This window comes from Saccostrea echinata, unplaced genomic scaffold, assembly GCF_033153115.1.
Source record: "Saccostrea echinata isolate AGI-Se365-2 ecotype Australia unplaced genomic scaffold, CSIRO_AGI_Sech_v1 ptg000041l, whole genome shotgun sequence".
Taxonomy (NCBI): Eukaryota; Metazoa; Mollusca; class Bivalvia; order Ostreida; family Ostreidae; genus Saccostrea; species Saccostrea echinata.
Window position 1 is genome coordinate 3,736,408 of NW_026889790.1, and position 23,495 is coordinate 3,759,902.

At 34.0% G+C, this 23,495-nt stretch overlaps 1 protein-coding gene across 1 annotated transcript; it reads right to left on the minus strand.

The window, feature by feature from the left end:
• Positions 1-16,995: 16,995 nt before the first annotated feature.
• LOC133200944 (pyrokinin-1 receptor-like) lies at positions 16,996-22,791 on the minus strand. Its single transcript, XM_061336759.1, has 2 exons — positions 21,808-22,791; positions 16,996-17,697 (listed from the first exon to the last, which is right to left on the minus strand). The coding sequence occupies exons 1-2, from the start codon at positions 22,760-22,762 to the stop codon at positions 17,108-17,110; spliced, it is 1,545 nt and encodes a 514-aa protein (XP_061192743.1). The 5' UTR covers positions 22,763-22,791; the 3' UTR covers positions 16,996-17,107.
• Between the last annotated feature and the right edge of the window lie 704 nt (positions 22,792-23,495).

The following is a 23,495-nucleotide window of genomic DNA, read 5'->3' on the forward strand; positions in this document are numbered from 1 at the left end:
AGCAGACCTATTTTGTATTCATATGAAGCAGAATTTATTCAAAACTTCTACACGAGAACATGAAAAACTTGCTGTGGCCTTCAACTCGACATTTAGATATATCGACGACTTATAATCAATTAACAATAGTTACTTCCATTCATATGTCGACTCGATATATCGCAGTGACCTTGAAATAAAAGATACCACAGAGTCTGACACACCTGTTTCATATTTGGATATTTTACTAGAAAAAGACATTAATGGAAACCTAAGAAAAAAGCTTTATTAACTTGAATACTTTAACTTTTCAATTAAATTTCCTTTACTTATATAGCAATATACCCTTATCACCTGCATATGTGGTTTTTGTCTCCCAGTTGATTCGATACGCAAGAACATGATCTACGTATGAACGATTTCTAAAAGAAGGCAAGCTATTGACAAACAAGTTGATGAAACAAGAATATCAACATTATCGCAGGAATATGAATACTCCCTATTATTTTTTTCCTGATTTAATCCTTTGTAACGGCCATCTTTTGTAGTACTCCTTAAAACAGGAAAATAAAAAATTTTGGCATTTTGAGACCCCCCCCCCCTCTGGAAACATAACGATGGAAATTTGTGTTTCTTACATATAAGGTACATTATTAAATTATCTATCATATATTATAATTTGAGCAAAATATCTATCGGAGTATTTTATAATTTGCAAATAAGCATTTCCCCCATACAATCCTTAAGTAAATGTAACTGTATCTGAGATGGTTCCTAAAAAAAACTTTGTTCCTGAAACTGGGAGTTTTTAATCGTAGTTTTTAAACATAGAAAACAGTCGACTCCCTTAATTTTATTTATTTTCCAATCTTATATCAAAATTGGAGCTGAGATCGGTCACGGTAGCCTAGTGATAAGGCGTTCGCTTCGTGATCTGGAGGAACCAGGGTTTGTTTCTCGTTTGCCGCGCCGCGTCAAACCTAAGATATAAAAAAATATGGGTAGTGACTTTTGCTTCGTCAAGCGCCCGGCATTACAAGTGAATAATCACGGGTCTGGTCTTTCGGATGAGACCTTAAAAACCGAGGGTCCCGTGTCACGATAGGAAGTGGCACGATAAAAAAAACCTTACTGCTCAATGGCCATAAGTGCCAAGTACTTGTATAGGTGTAAATTTGAAGCCCTTCACCAATATATGGAGCGTCTCTATATTTGAGTGAAAAAGTCTCGAATGGGACGTAAATAAACATTCAATCAATCAATCAAATAGAATGGCTTACTTATCATGTTAGTATTCGAAATTCTTGTCGAATTTTATTGAAATGTTATTGAAGTCGACGATATTTATTTTCAATATCTCTTAGCGATAACAGCTAAACTAGCAACAGTAATTTCTATTTATTACAAAATAAAAGTCCCAAAGAGACAATATATATGTTGTATAACAGGAAAAACTGTGCAATACTCGAGTGGAGTGGGAGTTTTGAAACACTGATTATTCTAATTGCCTTTAATCAAAACTCAAGGCATACATATAGTCTCAGGCAAATAACAAAAATAAATGCTTAGCTTTATAAGTGCCTATTTAATCATTCCAAAAATTTTGAATAAGATTGGTTTCGGAACTTTAAATATATATATATATATATATATATATATATATATATATATATATATATATATATATATATATATATATATATATATATATATATATATATATATATATATATATATATAGATATATATATAGATATATATATAGATATATATATATATATATATATATATATATAGATATATAGATATATATATATAGATATATATATATATATATATATATATATATATATATATATATATATATATATATATATATATATAAAACATGCAGGTACACGAATATTTTGCATTTGTAAAACTATTTTCCATTGCTAAGATATCTTTACATCACCCCTGAAACACAGATGTATTTTTATACTTAATGATTATAATTACCCATCCTCAAAGGAACAAATGTCAACTGACTAGAAGAAATAATTTTTTTATCAGATTAAGGCAATCAAACCTTCCAACGACTACATTAGACTCATTAGATCTTAATTTCAACACAATGACACACTTAACTCGACCCTGCCATTTCTTTTCTGTCTAGATATGTATACTTAACATTTATCCCATGTTCACCCCTTTATCCCGTGGATATGACTCATTGGATACTTTTTTCATAATCCACAGTTGTGACGTCACAATGGTTTTTGCGTTAGCGCGATGAAGTAAAATAAAGTGGAGTGCTATATAAAACAGTGTAAAACATTGGTTGTGAAGTACACATTGGTTGTGACGTAGTATTAAACATGGGATAAAAAGAATCTCCCATGATTTGTAGTTGGATATGATTTTTATCCAACTCGTTGTGTGTTTTTATCCCCTCGCCAAGGCTCGGGGATAAAAAACACACAACTCGTTGGATAAAAATCATATCCAACTACAAATCATGGGAGATCCTATATTTATATCACTAGTTATAAAAGAATTAGTCAGATAACATGACTTACATGTTATAAATCCAGCCAACAAAGACTGTAGCAACTTATGTAGTCTTAATAAGGCTTATTTTTACAACTGTACTTTAGAAAAAAAACTTAAATTCCAAATTTGAGCTCGATGTTTTTGCCCTGCTTTTGATTCGTATTTTTTACTATATTTGTGAGATTAATTTTTGTTATGGGTGAAGTAATGACCGGCAAATTGATTTTTTTAAACAATCAATCACCATATCATATTTTTCAATTATAATCATACTGTATATACATCTAATTTAAATTTCTGAAGAGACAATAGAATAGACAAATGCATAAAAAGTTGCAGAATTTTTAGAACATCATTTAAAAAAAAAGAAAATATTACTACATACTAAAAGACTACATACTAAAAGGAGTGAGCATCCCCTGTCATACCCGCCGTGTGCCCCTCGTCATGATCGGGAAAAAAACGGAAAAATCCGTTGACAATTCAGTGTGTAAATAATGGCCTAACAATTAGTATGAAAAATATAAGACAACATTTGACTTAATGACAGGTTGTATTTGCTGATAAGGTCCTTGCATTGCATCGACCATAAAACTTGTGAAATGATGACTTCAAACGAGACTGTTGATATCCTTGTTTCATCAACTTGTTTGTCAATAGCTTGCCTCGTTTTAGAAATTCTTCATAGGCAGAGCATGCTCTTGCGTATCGAATCAACTGGGAGACAAAAACCACATATGCAGGTGATAAGGGTATATTGCTACATAAGTAAGGGAAGTTGACGATTGAAAAATTGAAGTCATCACGTTTATCATAAAACTTTGTTGTTAGGTTACTATAAACGTCTTTTTCTAGTAAAATATCTAAATATGAAACAGACGTGTCAGACGCTGTGGTGTCTTTTATTGCAACCTCACTGGGATATATCGAGTCGACATATGAATGGAAGTAACTATTGTTAATTGATAATACGTCGTCGATATATCTAAATGTCGAGTTGAAGGCCACAGCAAGTTTTTCTTCTTCTCATGTAGAAGTTCTTTTATAAATCTGCTTTATATGAATACAAAAATAGGTCTGCTAATAAGGGGGCGCAATGGATACCCCTGTGATTCTAACATATTGTTGAAAGACCTTATCTCCAAAAACTACAAAGATATTTTCAATCAGAAACTCAAGCATCTTTTAATATCAGCTTCAGCGTACTTGTGTGTACAATCAGAATGTTTTTTACAAAATAATTTTGAAAATGACCAATGAGTTCCATTTTTATTGAAAAAACAGCTGTGTATGATGTCAAATAGCCTGGATTTTAATTTATCGTGGGGAATGGTTGTATAAAGTGTTGAAAAGTCGTACTTTTTGATGTTATTGTTTTTTTGTTAAAAATTGTGATTTCAAATTTTCTAAAAGTTCCTTGGAATTTTTAAGTATCCACATCTGATTTACACCACATCTCGAATATATTGTTGCACAGTACTCCTGAAGTTTCTCCTTCACTGCTGTTAATATTTTAGTGAGGAGTAAAGACAGATGTTTGATAGAACATTTATTGAAACCCGCTATGTATATTTGTTTGTAAGGACTTTTATAAAGTTTCGGAATCCAATATAAATATTGCAATTCAAATTCATTTTGGTTGTTGGGAATATTAAAAAAATTCAAAACTTTCATATACGGTACCAATTTTGATGCACCAGATGCGCATTTCGACAAATTATATCTCCTCAGTGATGCTTATGTCGAAATGTTGGAAATAAGTCATTAAGTATCACGCATAAAATTTACGAAATATTAACTTTCACGAAATTGAATATATGGCATCGTCTGTAAGTTATTAACTGACATTTTATTTCTCAATTTATTTTGATTGATCTCTATATAATTGGCATTTCTTTAGACTTTCTGCCAAATTTGTCATATTTGTTATTTATTCAAAATATTTTATATTAAAAGAAGTCTCTTGCTGCGGCTTTCAATTCAACATTTAGATATATCGACGACGTTCCATCAATTAACAGTATTCATTTCATTCCTACGCTGATTCGATATATCCCTTTGAGCTCGAAATAAAAGAAACCACAGAGTCTGAAATCTTTTCCGTATTTGGATATTTTATTAGAAAAAGACGTTTATGGTAATCTAACAACAAAACTTTATGATAAACGTGAACTTCAACTTTTCCTCGTCAACTTCCCTTATAAATGTACCAATATCCCTCATCACCTGCATATGGAGTTGTTGTATCCCAGTTGATTCAATACGCAAGAGTATGCTCTACGTATAATCAATTTTTAAAACGAGGCAAGCTATTAACAAACAAGTTGATGAAACAAGAATATCAAAAGTCTCGTTTAAAGTCAACATTTGGCAAATTCTATGGTCGATACAATAACCTTGACAGCAAATATTCATAATCAATTAATGCTGACTGGCGTTTTTCATGCTAATTGTTAGGCCATTATTTAGACACTGAATTGTCAACGGATATTTTTCGTGAGAAGGAGCACACGGCGGTTGTGACCGGTGTCGCATAATATTTGGTCCGCCTCGTTTAAAGGTCCGGGGGGACCTAATACGATAACATATAGGGTCCGGCCTGCCTCTATAATAAAAGGTCCGCCTTCGGTTTAATATGCAGATTTTTCTCCTTTATTGATTCAGAATTAATTTGATTTATTAATCTTTTTAAATTATTTAAGGTATAGTTGTTATAAAAGTGTCCCTCCCAGCAAAATGGAGTTCCAGGGACGTACATGTATGTACATATTGTATATATACTAAAAGGATCAAGTCTTGCGATATCTCGCTAGTTACTGGATTTCGTTAGCCAATTTTAATTAATTATATTAAATTATTTTCTAATACTATGATATATCTCGGTACAAAACCTCAAATTATCTATCAAAAATTATTCAAAATTTGATGTTAGCACTGATTAACTGTTAGCTCCTTATCGTAGTACATACCATGCATACCTCACAGATAGTGCACAAAACAAAAAATATAAAGATGCAAAGATCTGTTGATCGAGTTACCTTATGGGAAAATCATGTACGACATGTGTCTTTTATAGTTTAAGTGATATCAATATTATCATTGCAAAATAAAAAAAAATACATATATATAATACGCATACCTTCACTGGCACATTGTTCAGTATATGGTGTTCGTAAGTCCAACAATGATCATTTCATTACTGTAACAGTCTCTTTCCTAACAACGTTCGACTTCCACTTCCCAAAAAGAATTTTCATATCTTTCGAAAGATATTTCATTATATCATTAATAATAATTATGCGTAATTCTTACAATTCATATTGTACCTAACTATAAAATAATTGGAGGGTCACTGTGACAGGGACTTGTGTTACGGTGTACTAGCCTATCCCGTTGTTGTTAAAACAACATGTCTGTGCTTTGGGGGGTAGGCCTATTGTCTCACCTGACGAAACTTGAAGTCGCATATCCCCCGTGTTTTTATAACCATCTTTTCTTATCCAGTTAAAGACTAACGATTATTTCATTCTACTTGATATTACCCCGGGGTTAACACTGGTTAAGGAAGATGTGCGTTAATTGGCAAAATCAAAGTCAATCGAGTTGAACATTTTAAGCAATAACCCCCCCCCCCCCCAAATGGAAAAGATTTTAAATGGTGGTGTTGTACATTTGGTGGGTGGGGTATAGCAAAATTATGCTAATACATGTCAAATAGTTTAAAAAGTACTGATGTTGTATACTTTCCTCCCGCATTAATATTTTTTCCCGGAAAAACGAGCTTGGGTTTAAAGACCCCTCCCCCTTTTGGAAAAGGAGCCTAGCATAGGATTTTATTTCCGGAATTTTTTTTAAAATATTGTTTATTTCATTCCCTACATTTTTGTAGTTTTCATTTCTGACGTTTTAAAATTTTCATCTCTGACATTTATCATCATAAAGTACTTTTCCGGCAATGAAAACAAAATTGAAATTTCCCTTATAAAAAAAATTAAAGAATAAATCAAGAATAATTCATTGATTTCCAAATAATAAGTTCTGCTTATATTTAAAAGAATCTTATGATGATTTTATCCTCGGACACATGTAAGTGTAAGTTGTGAATTTTTGTTCATCTTTTCAAATCAAGATAAGCAGACTGAATTTGAGATCAGAAAGGTTAAGACAGAATTTATGACACACAGAAACTATGTTTGAGGGAATAAAGTAATCAAAGTTGAGGGGATTCTGTTTTTCGGTGCTTTCAAACACATATAATTCAGTGGGCATTAAAATTTGGTGATCAAAAATTGATTGTTTTATTATTGAAATTATTGCATTTTATTACTAAACTTTGTATTTTTACTAGACTTAGTGTTGATTGTATTCTAAAATGAAAACAAAAAATGTCGGAAATGCAATGCAAAATTTCGGAAATGACATGCAGCGAGCTTGGAAGAAACAACCCCGGCTTTATTATCCACCATAGGAAATACTCAGTACGCTACAGTACAGAATTTTCTCCTTTTCCAACTTCTTACTAGGGAGAATCTTATCCACCCATACTATTTAAAGAGGGGTTTTACAGATCGAGCAACTTGACATGTATTTCCCCTAAAATAAAATGGAAAGTGTCTGTTGAGATCGTGACTGATATAAAAATTCATAAAACACCACCAAGTCGTGTTCTTTTGTTAATATTTTTTATATTTATTTTGATTTTGGTTTAAATTAGATTTACTTTTAGCGGCTATTTCTTTTTTATTTATGTGTGTGTGATGGGGGTTATAGTTCTCTTGTTGCACGTCATCAACATTACTAATTAAATAATAATATATATCCTTGGTCCCTTCAGACAGATGTTTATGGTTGCATATAGATATACAATACAGTAGACACATCTCCTGCAAACGCACATAGAGTGGATAATTAATTGTCATTAAAGTTTTGTCTTTTTGTCAGCATATTAAATGAAAAAAAGTACACTACTACATGTAGTATATATGCAATTCTTATATATGCACAATTAGGCCATTCCAAGAGTTTTCTAAGTTAATTTAGCGTCCATCCTAAAATTAAAAACCTAATTATCTTTTTACCCTGGAAAAAGACACGAACCAACAAAGAAAAAAAAACAAACAAAAGGAACTTACAGCATTTCCATAATTTTTGCTTTGTAAGTGAGATATACATGTATGTGGGAAAAAAGAATAACAGTGGGCGGACCTTTTATTATACTGCTTTTTAAGGTCCGCCCTGCCATTTTACCGAGTTTTTTTTCCGCTACGATAACTTTTAATAAACTCTGTTCCAAATATTCGCCTTGTAATAGTAAGATATCTGAAATACAGAGGGCGGACCTTTTATTATACTGCAATTTAAGGTCCGCCCTGTCTCTTTCTCTAGTTTTTATGCTACGAAAATAAACCCTGTTCAAAATGTTTGCTTTCTAACAGTATAAGACATCAGAATTATAGAGGGCGAACCTTTAAATATACTGCGTTTTAAGGTCCGCCCTGCCTCTTTCTCTAGTTTTTATGCTACGAAAATAAACCCTGTTCAAAATTTTCACCTTGTAATAGTAAGAAATCTAAAATATAGAGGGCGGACCTTTTATTATAATGCGTTTTAAGGTCCGCCCTGTCTCTTTCTCTAGTTTGTATGCTGCGAAAATAAACCCTGTTCAAAATTTTCGCCTTGTAATAGTACGATATCAGAAATGCAGAGGGCGGACCTTTTATTATACTGCGTTTTAAGGTCCGCCCTGCCATTTTGACTAGTTTTTATTTTACGGAAATAAACCCTGTCCAAAATGTTTGCTTTCTAACAGTAAGACATCTGAATTATAGAGGGCGGACCTTTAAATATACTGCGTTTTAAGGTCCGCCCTTCTCTTTCTCTAGTTTGTATGCTACGAAAATAAACCCTGTTCAAAATTTTCGCCTTGTAACAGTACAATATCTGAAAAACAGAGGGCGGACCTTTTATTATACTGCGTTTTAAGGTTCGTCCTGCCTCTTTCTCTAGTTTTTATGCTACGAAAATAAACCCTGTTCAAAATTTTCGCCTTGTAATAGTAAGATATCTGAAAAACAGAGGGCGGACCTTTTATTATAATGCGTTTTAAGGTCCGCCCTGTCTCTTTCTCTAGTTTGTATGCTACGAAAATAAACCCTGTTCAAAATTTTCGCCTTGTAATAGTAAGATATCTGAAAAACAGAGGGCGGACCTTTTATTATAATGCGTTTTAAGGTCCGCCCGGTCTCTTTCTCTAGTTTGTATGCTACGAAAATAAACCCTGTTCAAAATTTTCGCCTTGTAATAGTAAGATATCTGAAAAACAGAGGGCGGACCTTTTATTATACTGCGTTTTAAGGTCCGCCCTGCCATTTTGACTAGTTTTTATTTTACGAAAATAAACCCTGTCCAAAATGTTTGCTTTCTAATGGTAAAATATCTGAAAAACAGAGGGCGGACATTTTATTTTACTGCGTTTTAAGGTCCGCCCTGCCTCTTTCTCTAGTTTTTATGCTACGAAAAAAAAACCTGTTCAAAGTTTTCGCTTTGTAATAGTACGATATCTGAAATACAGAAGGCGGAGCTTTTATTTACTGCGTTTTAAGGTCCACCCTGCCCTTTCTCTATTTTTCATGCTACAGAAAAGAACCCTGTCTATAATTTTCTCTTTGTAATAGATAGATCAAAAGGGGGGATTAAGGTTTTACATAGGAATATCTAGGAAAAAGTCTTCAAAAATCTTCTTCTTAAGAACAACAATGTCATGATTAGTCATATTAATATGGAAGCATCATCAGTTAGTGTAGATGTACGTTTGTTCAAATCATGACCCCCTGGGTAGGGTTGGGTCACAATGGGGGATCAAAGTTTTACATAGGATATATATATATCGAAAAATCTTCTCCACAAGAACAGCAAAGCCATCTTTAGTCAGATTGATATGGAAACATCCTCAGGTATTGTAGATTCAAATTTGTTTAAACCATGATAACCGGTCATATAAAATTAATTTTCCGCCGGAATATGGCTGAAATATAGCCGACTCGGCGTTAAACCCTAATCAATCAATCAATCAAACCATGACCCCTAGGGGTAGGATGGGCCACAATGCACACTATCAGGGTTTAGCATGTGAATGTATAGGGAAAAAAATCTAAAACCTTTTTTTCAGGAACAACAAAGCCATGTTTAGTCACATTAATATAGAAGTATCTTGAGGTAGTGTAAATTCAAGTTTGTTAAAATCATGACCCCGAGGGGTAGGGTGGGGCTAGCGCTATATCTATAAAAATCATGACACCTGGGGTAGGATGGAGTCACAATAGGGATTAATGTTTTACATTGGAAGATATGTTAGAATAAATTTGCTGATGAAAAACAGCAGGACCTTATTGACTCAGGTGAGCGTTGTGGCCCATGGGCCTCTTATTTTATATCAAGGTCTTGGAAAATCGTAGGACGATTCTTTTATAAAAGGCAGTGACGAATCTGAATGTATAATGGTATAGTACAATGTATATTTATCTAGAATATATTCACCATATACGATCAAAAGATATGTTCAGATTTATTATCCATGTATATCACAAAAATGTTATGTTAGAATGATCATTAGTTGTACTGTATCCGTATCTATAGACTTTATATATAGATTCATATAGCATGAAAAAGAGGGAGTATTTGTTTCTGTATTCATACAATGAATTGGGAAAATAATCACCTTAAAAATAAGAAAGGGGTTCATCAACACTACGTACATAATGTATGTGGTAAATGCCCTGTGTGACAAGTAAAAAGAAATCTGTAATACACCAGATGGTGTTTATTTTCTACGTACTTGATACGCAAGGAGCAGATGGAAATTATTGCCACCCCTCCTCCTCTTCCTCACCTGAGATGCAATGTATTACCGGAAATTTCTCCAGCCAATATCCGAAATTATTCATATAACATGCGCGGATCTGGGGGGGGGGAGTCGGGAGGACCCCCATCTGGAATTTGCAGAGTTATTAAAAGTATATACTGAAGTAAAAAAAAAAGACTTTGGACCCCCTTAGAAAACGTGGATCCTACCATCACCACCACGATATAGGTGTTTTTCACGTTTTGGAAATGGAATTGGATTTTACGGTTTTTTTTCTTCCTTGTCAAGAAATTTTTGGGTTAGAAATTTTTTTGACTGGCATGGACCCCCACTCCTGGAAAAATTCTTGATCCGCGCCTGTATAATCATTATTCAAAATTGTTAGGTAATATCCGAAACAAGATATGTGCAATGTATAGCATTTATGAAAATCGAACTTCAAAATTCTGTCATGACTGCATGAGACCGATTGTATTATTTCCTCCATGGTTACCACGGAGAATGACTGAGGACTTCGAAAAAGATAATTTAAGTACATTGGCAAAGTTCCTAGCTTTCGTAAAGAATTTTTCAAAAACTCTTGAGCAGGTGTAGTGGTACTAAACAATTATACACTATTGGTTTTCACCGCGTAGAAAATTCTACACGGGAGATCACTCTCAATCAAGCTCCAGACAGCTCAGTATTACTCCATATCATTATTCGCAGGGAAAGTAGTTCCCGGAGAGTATGACTCTGAGTCATACTCCATACAGTGTCAATTCTCCGGGGCTACTTGGTATGGAGTTGTAGCTTAACGTAATACTGAGCTGTCTGCAGCTTGGACTCTCATGATGGAAAATCCCATGAATTACCTTTTTTTCTCCGGATAACCGTAAGTTGCCACTTTCCATAAATGAATAAAATAAATAATCATAAATAATCAGCGTTTTATAAAAGAAATATATTTTTGATTTAAAACTAGACTGAAACGCTTCTAGTCGACATCACGAAAATGTACATATCATGTAGCTTGAAATGGGAAATGTGACGCACGCTTGACTACGTCCCCAGAAACAGTCAGTCAGTATATTTCTGGGTGCATTTGGGGGGGGGGGTTATTCCACAAATTAATGTAGAAAATAGAAATTCTTTGATACGCAAAAAAGGAAGAGGATCAACTGATGTTCCCTCCCCCTTCCCCCGTTCATACAGACGTGAGATACATAAATGACTTGTATATAGAACTGGACATTCAACTTTGCCCAAAATGCTTCATGTCAGTAATAAAAGAAAATATTTTACAATAATGATTTCAAATTTTAATCGGTCATGCAATACAACCTGCTAGATTATCCCACAGTCTGTCTATTATACATGTAGTCACAGTAAAATGTGTAATTTCTTTTTCTTTCTTTTTCTTTTGGCAAAAAAAAAAAAAAAAAAATACAAAAATGAAACATTATTTCATATGTAGTTCATTATGACGAGGAAGAGTGATATTTTTATAAGAAAGAATTGAATCCAAACCATGATTATACTTTAAATCTGATGTATATGTCTTCAACATTGAGTTACCTGTTTTAAGCTTTAACATTACATGTTTTTTGTTTCTGCAGTAAATATAGATCGAATACAACATTAGGCTATATATTACCCTATCCACAAATAAAGGGCAAAATATTATAAACTGAAAACAAGTTAATTGTTAAAACTAAAGGGAAGCATATACATACTTTTATTTTTTATTGGTCTTAGTATTAAACTCTACACTTGGAATAAGAAATTTCTTTAAATATTGTAATAAAAATAGACTATATATAATTATATATATTAGAATTTTGATGTGTACGCATGAATATCATAACAGTATTATAATTTGTTCTTCAGCATAATTTATTAAAATAGAGAATTCATATCTATTGGTTTAAAGCAAACACATGACCATTACATTGTCATTGCTATCTGCCGCGGGCTCTACCTGCGGGTACCTGTCAGGTATACTTCACACCCCCATTGTTTTATTGCCTATACACACCGGCAGATTTCACACCTTTAATCGTCCTAATTTACATAAAGCAAATGCTGGGGAAAAACAAACACAAATCCAATAAATGCGACATTTTTTTAAAATCATTGCCCTAAACAGTATTGCTAAAAGCACACTAAACATGGAGTAGCAATTCCTGCCCTAAGAGATACATTGTACAAAAAAATAAACACAACAGCAAGGGTTAATCCTTAATCTTTCTCCATATGATGTAAACAAACTCTCTTTAATTTTATGTGTTTAAGTCAAGATTAAAACATTTTTGCACCACCCGGACCTTTAAACTAAGGCGGACCTTTTCTTATACGGGCCGGACCTTTTCTTATAAAAGGCGGACCTTATATGTTATCGTATTAGGTCCCCCCGGACCTTTAAACGAGGCGGACCAAATATTATGCGACACCGGTCATCAGGGGGTACTTACTCCTCCATGGCACCTGATCCCACCTCTGATGTTTTAGAGGTCTGTGTTTTCTCTGCTCCCTATTTTTATTGTTTCAGTGGACTTTTGAACTTGATTACTGTTCTTTAGCTTCATATTTCATAATACAGGTTTTATTTATTTTCATTTATCTTTTTAAAAGAAAGATCGGGGGTTTTATAATCCCCCGTCCGTTTGTCTCACTTTCTTCGTCACATTCTCCTCACATTTTAAGCAGTTATCATATCATCATTTGGAATATGAAGACATGCAATAAAGTCTTGAAATTTTCATTTTGATCTTGGGGTGAGATTTTTTTTCTAGAAAAACCTGATTCCCAGAACTCTTTTTTACATATTACACAGTAGCCAAATCATCAGTCGAATATGAATGGTTGTCTCCAGTAGATATGCGATAAGGTTTCGAAATTTTTATTTCCTTTCGAAAGCCAATAAGGAGTCGAAAAATAAAACTCTGGTTCCCTGGACTCCTAGCTAAAATACACTTTGGAATATGATTGGTGATGTTCCGGTAGATATGCAATAAAGTTTTGGAATTTGATTATACCCAGGCTGAGGGCCAAAAAGAAAGCTTAAAACGTTATTAAGCACCAAAACCTTTTTTAAAACGCCTTTTAAACAAAATTTTTTACTTCATTCAATTTGTTACATTCAGACAAAGACAAGTATTAATTTTATGAAATACTTACATAGGGCCCATGAAATTTTTCTCTTCTTACCCAGGTTCGAAAGATAGTAATTTAGAGGCAAACACTTACATGCGGCTTTTAATGGACATTAAGCTCAAAAGTCAATTAAACGATAAAAATTGGCCATATCAAAACAAATATTACGTTGTCTAGGAAGGGACTGGCTTCCACCCTACCCTCAACCCCCTCCATTCCCACATTGACCAATTCTTGCTAAGTTTTCCTTCCGAAATGTTTTTTATTCCTTATTTCATTCCTTCAGAAAAATAAAATTAAAAGGAGATACTGCCCCTCACGAGTAAGTTAAGTAATTCTGCCTCATATCATCTACTGTAAAAGTGGTTATTTACACTGGTTGTTAAGTAGGCGTTTGTGACCATCAAATATTACGCGTGGGTGTAATATTAGCTGCAATAATGTAGCCCTCTCCGATTTTTTTTAATCTGATATTTTCTGGAGAGGGCTACAATTCCACAGCATCTCTGTAATGGTGCAAATATATTTTTTAAATACGGGCGACTGCAGGCAAAATAAATTGTTTTTACATTCAACTTACTTCTAAAAAGGTGAAATTTTTATTCACTGTCAACAACATAGCCCGTTAAACGCGAAAACCAGATAAAATAAATCTGCTTGTTTACCAGTCGCTCTCATCAGAAGCCATGACAGTTCTCGCGTGATGCACTGAGACTTGCGTTTGAAAATTATAAATTACTTTGTAAAGTAGATTTTCGGGGTTACTAAATGATTGTGCTGTATGGCATCACTAAATATTGATAAAAAAACTATTCCATGTGACATTTTTTCGTAAACAGCGATATTTATGCCTAAAATAAGGTAATTCCTACAGAGATCCGCTCCCTAGAGATCCCTAGTCTCATTGGCTGTCCCAAAATAAAATCGATCAAGGTCAGTAAACATGGCGGATAAATTCAAGTTGTGATGTTGACATACACGAAAAATAACCGATATAAGGATTGTTCTGTGTATGTTTGGATTGATTTATGTTTTGCATAACTACATTTTTGGAGTTCAGGTAAGAAATGTTAATTAAATAGCCATTTACTGATAATTTAAGCCGAAATCCGTGCGGGAGTGAATCACTCCCGCACTTGCACCATTACGGAGATCCTAAGGAGTTGTAGCCCTCTCCCAAAAAAAAAAAAAAAAAAAAAAAAAAAAAAAAAAAAAAAAAAAAGGGGAGAGGGCTACATTATTGCAGCTAGTGTAATATACGCGGTTGCACGAGTTACTGAGAAAAATTTACGCGGCCATCGTTTACTAACATCGAGTTGTTCCCCTTTGAAAAGGTCAAGTAGTTAACACGCATGAATAAGAAAAAAAAAATAATTACAAACAAACTAAACAAAAAGAATTTATACTGTTGGATTACTAAATATAAAGGCGATCTGCACAGTCAAAAGCGGTGAAGTGTGAACAACTGGTGTACGCTTTATTGTAATTATTTACGCAAGCTCAAACTTTAAAGTGGGATTTACTTACCTGTATCTGCGCGGCGAGTGTTGGCAATTAATTCAATAGGTATGTTTTTAGTGACTGTGAGTTTGTGTAACATTTTGGACTAATTATTTGAAATTAAGAGGGACATACAAGTACATACAAAGGAAATGAAAATGAGTATCGATGTTTTTAAGCTTTAATTGCATGACGTTGCTTTAAAATATTTCATATGGAGATACATTTTTCATTGCACAATTAAAAAAAAAAGAACAGTTACGTGTTCATCACTGTGATGTATTTATCTACTCACGTGCGTTCAATACCACGATTAATATATGACTGGTTCGAGAGGTCTAACAGTATAAGTCGTGGTCTAGAATGATTCCAGAAGTTTGAAATTTTGTGACCATACGCGCGGGGGTATTTTACGCGGTTCTAAGCTTACCGCGTAAGTAGTGTAAATTTCCCCCACGCGTAAATAACCACTTTTACAGTATTGCATTGATTACATACCGGTAAATCATGTTAGTGCCCCTACCACCATATTTATAACCACTATTAAGTTTTTTTTTTGGCTATTATCAATTCCGTACCTCCGTACACAAGGTAGGTTTAAATGTCAAAGTAAGCCGTCGACTGTAAAAGTCAGTGCTTCTCGGAAAAGTTCATTACTGTCTTGTGGAAACATGTAGTTTAAATATTTAAAAAAGTTTTTTATCGTTAGATATTTATTTTCTGAGAAAAGGATATTCATGTATATTATGTATTATAAATTATTCTAACGTTTACTAATGCACGGGAGGCTCGATTACCTTGACATGTTATTTTCCGTTATCATATCGAAAATGATGCCCACACGCTTGATAACCTTATATTGTTATAAAATGGTAATAAACATAAATTATCAGTTATCTCTAGGAAATATGGTTTTTTTTTTAAATCTGATTCAATCTTTGACTATATGCAAGGATATTCACATTGATTTGGACACTTATTTAGGATCATCAAACAGATTCTTATTATGTTGGTATACATGAAAATCAAGTCCACGTTACTCATATATTGATTCCGTGCAGTGAATTACAGTCGCTTTTTGGTTAACTGGTAAAAGTGTAGAATCCATCAAGATGCACGATTGTGTATAGTATGCAATCTATATTTCTAATTTCGCTGAAAGGTATTGACACTACCATAAAACTAGAAAAAAAAAAAAAAGATAACTTAGGTAAAAGTTGCCCGAGTTGGGCAGATATGAAGTCACACAGTTAGATGAAATATATGGAGATTACGAACAGTATTCAATCTCAAAAGTCCATTAAACAATACAAAATAGGAGCAGAGCAAACACGAACCTCCAAAACATCAGAGGTGGGATCAGGTGCCATGGAGGAGTGAGCATCCCCTGCCGACCGATCACACCGCCGTACTTTTCTACAACTATACAGATGATTAATTTCTGATGAAAAATAGTAAAATTTGTATTATATCAATAAAAGTTTTTCCAATTCGACCCACAAAAAAATTTACATGAATATTGTGATCATATTTGATTCTCTCCTGGGACCCGCAGAAAATGATCACGTGTCTTTAGCTACTAACAAATATCTATACTTCAAGCCTCTATATATACTTTATTTTGGCCCCACAATAGCTCGGTAATTCTCTCTATAGAGGTGGCTTACTTTTATTCATTTGAAGTTACATTACATAAAATGTCTAACAATTTGTATACTATTGACTTTTTAAAATTTTTTGCCTAAAATATATCTGAATACATGTTTCTATTGCTTTAGATTGTCTCAAGTCATGTCACATTATCTTATGTTTGTAATGTAACTTGTTCTAAATATGTTATACATATCAATTTTGTTTGTATTAAGTAATAAAAATAAATATGTAAAATGTCTAAAAATTAAAATTTTGAAGATATAAACTTAATATTAAGGATGTCTGTTAAACACTGTTCTAGAACAATAATCCTTGCGACAACAGCTCACATGAACAACAAACAACACATTTTATTTCAACATTATTACAAAGCAAAGGAAGGGGAAAATAGATAGAAAACACTGGAAACTGTGTATAAATCAAGTCCTCTCCATCCAAAAAGAAAAATCAGAATTGAACCTCCATCAGACCCTCTACAGTACAAGATTTTCCTGCCGAGTTTAGACTGACATCGTTTTTAAACTGTCTCTCGATGACGTTAATCTGTAAAAGCACCTGCTGTAAGTCTTCTTCTTGACTCATACCGTCTGTTGATTTCAAACTACTTCCACTTATTGATGGTGCGGGACTATGACTTCCGGAGGTTTGAGCCTCGTTCTGAGGAATGAGCTCGTGCTCTTGTAACGTCCGCCCCGTTTTGTTAATAAAACGTGGCGGCATTGAAGTGTATGCCGTTTCTGTGTGACTGTTTGCCAGTACCAATTTCGAGAACGGAAGTTTCTTTCTAAACTTTATTGGTCTACGACAACACTTGGGTTTAAGGATAGTTTCTCGCAAACCTTGTCTAAATTTGAAAGACATCACGCTGTAGAGAACCGGATTGACGGTGCCGTTTATAAAATAGAAAATTCCTGACACATAAAAAAGAATTCGGTAGATCCGGAGAAGTGGAACAGTCCATACAGTGATGGAGACCGTCATCATCCGCTCGGCATGAAATGGCGCCCAACAGACAAAGAATGCCACCACTACTGCCACTAAAAAATATCGAAAATTTTCATTATCCGAGATTAAGCTGATGACAATACACATTCTTATTTAAATTTAGGAAGACTTTGAGAGTGCTTTCATCAATCTATCAGTCTGTCCGGTTCTGTCTAGCTGTGTATTTTTCTGTCTATAGACATTTTCTAAATGCTAGTCCTTCCATTTTTATCATATGAAGATAACGAACATAAATCAACTCAAATTTTCAATTTCACAATGCAAATTGAGAGCAGAGTAACACGATTCCCTGAGATCAGAAGAGGTGGAATCATGTGCCATAGAGAAGTAAGCATCCCCTGTCGAGCGGTCATACCCGCCGTGAGCCTTTTGTCTTGATCGAGTAAACGATGCAATTCGTGAACAATCCTGTATGAAAATAATGGCTTAACAGTTTGATTTAAAAAAAAAAACAACATTCGATCTAACGACAAATTGTATTTGCAAACAAGGTAAATGTATCGCCTAAAGTATTTGCGAAATATCGACTTTCAACAAAATAGTTGATATCCATGTATCATAACTTATTTGTAAGTAGATTGAAATCTTTAGTTGCTGTTCATACGTAGAACATGCTGTTGCGTATTGAATAAACTGAGAGATATACATGTAGACACCATACGCAGGTGTATCGCTACATTAGTGAGGGAAGTTGAAAATAGAAAAATTAAAGTAATCATATTTGTTATAATGTTTGGAGGTTAGTTTGTTATGAATGCATTTTGCTAGTAAAACATCCAAATTTGAAACATGTATCAGACTCTGTGGTATCTTTTATTTCGAGTTCAGTGACATATATCTAATCAACGTATGAATGAAAGTAATTTAAAAAAAAAAAAAAAAAATCCGAGAAACAAAATGTAGACTTTATTATTGTACATAATTATATGGATCGTCATATAATATTTTAACTTTGTTGAAGAGGATGTTTAACAGTAATTATTGATTAAATTATTAGAAGAGGTACTCCGACTAGACATTTTCGAACGCTTTAATGTAGAATACAGTCAAACCTCGTTATCTCGAACTCAAAGGGACCGAGAAAAAACTTCGAGATATCCGAGGGTTCGAGATATCCAGGGTAAAGTACTTAAAGAATAAGGGGTTGGGACTATCAAATCACTTCGACATATCAATGGTATTCGAGATATCAGTGTTCAAGATACAGGAAGTCAACTGTATATAAAAATATACTGCACTTACTCTGAAAAGAGAGATAACTCTTAATGACATTAACTTCTATTATTCCTTTATAAATTTGTGAAGATGAAAAATTAATGTATTTTTTGTCCAATTTTGTCCTGCAAGCTATGCTATAATTGTTTATATTTTACTTATAAATTACATTTCCTTCGGAAAATAATTAGAGTAAGAGCAACTTTGTTTATGAGATTAGCAATGCAGTACCTTGTGGGAATTGTCTCCCAATAACTTGTAATAAAATTACAAAACAAATGACGAAAAGAACTGATTTTGTTTAAAGTAAAGATTTACCGTTTACGGTAGCTCAGTCGGTAGAGCGCTGGCTCCGTGATTGGGAGGTCGTGAGTTTGAATCTCGGCCGCGACTGACCTAAGTCGATAAAAAAAAATTGGTAGTAACTGTTCCTTCGCCATGCGCTCGGCACTTCAAAGTGAAAGTTGCGGGTCCTTCGGATGAGACCTTAAAAACCGAGGTCCCGTGTCACGGCAGGCGTTGGCACGATAAAGATCCCTCACTGCTCAGTGGCCCTGAGTGCCGAGTAAAGGTCGAAATTTGAAGCCCTTCACCGGTAAATGGTGACGTCTCTATATGAGTGAAAAATTCTCGAATGGGACGTAAAATAACATACAATCAATCAATCAATCAAAGTAAAGAATTAATGGTATTTCTGTAAGGTAAACGTAGTATTGAGTCATTCGAATATGCTGCATTTTGTTAACCTGTTCGACAAGTTTGCAAATTCAATAACCCATCAAGTTTAAATAAATGTAATATTTATGATCAAAATAATTCACTTTCACACTGTCCTTGAAAAGCAGTATCTGAACACAAAAGTAGAAGGTACAAAAATCCAAGATGGCGACGTTACCGGTGTGATTCAGTAGTTAATCCTTACTTTGTATTTATTTAAACGATGGTATCAAGACTGAAGTCATTTATTGCAGTTGGTTGGAATTAAATCTGAGCATGAAACAACTTTTTCCAGAAATATTGATTTGCAAAGTATTAACTCCGATTGTGTAGAGTTCTGAATTTAAGATAAGAGTATAAAGAATGGGATTATGCTTAAACACCGTGATCATTGTTGATACTCCTAAGCTTTATAGTATCCCGGTCTATTATGTATAATTTTGATTACTGATATTCACATTCACATTCATTTCTATGTTGGAACTTCTGAAATGTTGGATTTTTTTAAAAATAGAATTAGGCTATAAATATGTTTCCTGTTGACTGACTCAGCTGATCTCGACAACAGTTGTCGTAGATTTCTCTTATACTTTGACAATAAATAGATATGCTAAAACAAATAGTGACGATAACAATATTTTTTGAATTGCCCGACTTAATTTAGCCACTAAAAATCAAAATATTATCAGCCAACAAGCAAAATAATGTTGTTCAATATGTCATTCATTGTTTTTCAAATACCCCATTATATACTGCAAAACAGATGGAGTGGAAATGACTGGTGCTGTATTATGTATTTATGTGTCTGCTGCAGAATAAAAAAAAATACTAAAACAAAACAATAGATATATATATAAAAACAACAAACAAACAGCAAACACTTAGCCAACAATATATTTTTAAAAAGTGTCGTTACCCATTGTATTCATATTTTGCTGTTATTATTGTTGTAAATAAGTTATCAGTTTTTCTTCAATTCTTGTTACTTTTTATTGTCATAAAACACAGGGCTTGCCGAATAGGTTTTGACAATTAGAAAAAAAATAAGGAACGTGGATTATTTAAAAAAAAATACATTAAGATAGAATAATAAAAAATTATAATAATAAAGGAAGGAGAGTTATAGGAAAGGCGGTAACAAGAGAGAATATTATGGATCCTTTTTTTTCATTTTGCGAAACTGAATTTGATCAAAGATTATGATAATTATTTCTAAAGATCATCAAATTTTTGAGACGTTTTATTTTCACGAAGCAGGTAATATGTATTTTAAATTAAGGTAATTGTTGTTTACAATAGCAAAATATAAGTAAAATATAAGCGAGAACGATATTTTCGCAAGCAATCTCTCGTTCATTATGCCAACATAAGGTTCTCACGAATAAAAAGCAAAATACAGTGCGTTCACGGCCAGCAACCAGATGCTGCGCGGGTCGCTGCAAATAAGCAAATGCTCACTTAAGATCTAATATGGTAAAGAGAAAAAATAGAATCACTTGATAGGTAAATTGATGGTACAAGGATATCAACAGTCTCTTTTAAAGTCAACATTTCGCAAATTCTATGGTCAATACAATGACCTTGTTTGCAAATACAATCTGTCGTTAAGTTGAATGTTGACTAAGTTTTTCATACACAAATGTTATTTTCACGCTGAATTGTATATAGATTTTTCTTTACCCAATTATGACAAATAGCACTCAGCGGATGTGACAGGTCGATAGGGCATGCTTATTCCTCCATGGCACCTGATCCCACCTCTGTTTTCTGAGGTCCGTGTTGGCTCTGTTTATAATCTGTATTGCTTAAATAGACTTTGAGAATGATCACTATTCATTATCTTCATATTTCATAAATCAATCATTGTTAATTTTATCTTGTTTTCCAATTAGTTATTCATTTGTACTTTTTCAATTCAGATTGTACGTGTCTGTTTTCTGGTGTGTATGAGGCGTAGCCAGTCAAACACTTGTGTATAAAATCTGTGATCTGGAACATACCCTAAATTGCGATCAGTGTTCCTCAACCAAAAAGTAACGAATTGATGAAAACATCACTCGAAATCCAAATTTTGAACAAAATTAGTAAGCACAAGAAAGAACACACACATAATCTTCGTTTGTGTGTGTGTGTGTGTAAGGGTGTGTGTGTGTGTGTGTGAGAGAGAGAGAGAGAGAGAGAGAGAGAGAGAGAGAGAGAGAGAGAATTACCGAGCATTTTAAGGACAGAGCGTCTGGCCCGTGCCTGTAGCTGTACGTTGCCATCAGTACGCCCCTTGCTATCTCGTAAACAGGTGATCTGTTCTTTTGAAGTTTTTGACGCATCAGAGGAGGACCTATGTATCTTAGGAGCGTCAATGGTGGATCGATGTATGGCAGCAGCAATCAAACTGTAGAGGACGCTGATAAAAATCATCGGGACAATGAAGAAGAAGCAGGTAGAGGCGAGGAACCACCCTGTAATGGGGGCGTGCTTATAGGTGCACATAGCAGACTCATCGATTGTCCGATTCCTAGGGTCCTTCATTTTCACCACGCCATACTGGTTGGCGATTGGAATGGCGGTACACACCGCTACTATCCAAACACAGACGATTACTCTGGCCGCACGTGGAAGACTGGACATCTTCTGGGCCTTCATTGGGAAACAAATGGCGACATACCGCTCGACGGTGAAAGCTGTAATGGTGAGAATGGACGTATTAGTGGATATTTCACAGACAAAAGCGCGCATGACACACAATGTTTCTCCAAACACCCAGGGGTAGAGCGACCAGACGGAATACAGATCAGGGGGAAGACCAATCACCAACAGCAGAAGGTCAGCTATGGCAAGATTAAACAAGTAAAAGTTCGTGGCAGTGTGCATGAACTTGTTTCTGGCGATTACAAAGCACGTGCAAATGTTGCCAAGGACACCGGTTACGAGGAGAATGCTGTAGATGATTGTGATTGGTATAACTACAGCGAGACTATCCCGCCGCGGGTACATGTACTGCTCAAGAAACCGCCAGATGTCAAAAGGAGGCCCTCCACCACTTGTGTTGTACCTGAAGGCATGGAGTGCCCGGATGAGGTGTCTGAGCTGAGAGTCGGTACAGGTGGTATTGTAGAGATCTTCACACAAACCGATCAGGTAGTCCATAGTACTCTCAGAAAATGACATTGCAAGACTTCATGGATTGTTGAGAAAAAGAAAATTTCTGAAATTCAAGAAAATAACCAGAATTAATTTTTTTCAAAGGAACTTGTCGTTGCGTTAATAAAGTTCAAATGCTTTAATGTTTAAATCTTCTGTCGACTGTTATGTAGAATTTTTTTCCTGTTCTGTCATTTGATTAAAAACATAATCAGTAAGATAGGAGCGAATTCGAAAAAAAGATGACATATGACAGGATATTTCATTGTGTGGGTGTGCTCCAACAGTTCTGTGAAATCAATTAGTGCTTCTTCTAAATAAAAAGGTACAAGGTCACTTTATCACATATTATTTAAAAGAGCAGCATGCGAGCAGTCTATGTAATTAATATGTTCGTAAAATCGTGACCTTTCATGAAATAATAATAAGTAAATATATGTAATATGACATTAATTTAAATATACTCTCCTCAATAATCAGAAAAATATTCATAAGTTCTAAGATTGTATAATAACGCAGAAAATAGCAGCAAGAATATCATTTATACACGTGTACGTCTCACTCAACACTGCCATCATCAATTAGTCAGATATTTTTTAACAAAAGTTTAATTATAAATTCGTTTTTCCATGCTAAAAGTACAAAAAAAAAATGAAACCAAAAATGCTTCATAATTGTTGCCATCTGCATATAAGTAGAAAATTTATAACTTGTCAAATCCTGCTCCAGATTTTATTCTTAATATGCACTATAAACTGCA

What these genes read in the sequence shown, in the direction of transcription:
- LOC133200944 (XM_061336759.1), bottom strand. Translation starts at nt 22,762, where the DNA reads ATGTCATTTTCTGAGAGTACTATGGACTACCTGATCGGTTTGTGTGAA. An exon ending in CTCTGTCCTTAAAATGCTCG is followed by an intron (nt 17,698 to 21,807) that starts GTAATTCTCTCT and finishes GATATTTTTTAG; the next exon opens with TGGCAGTAGTGGTGGCATTC.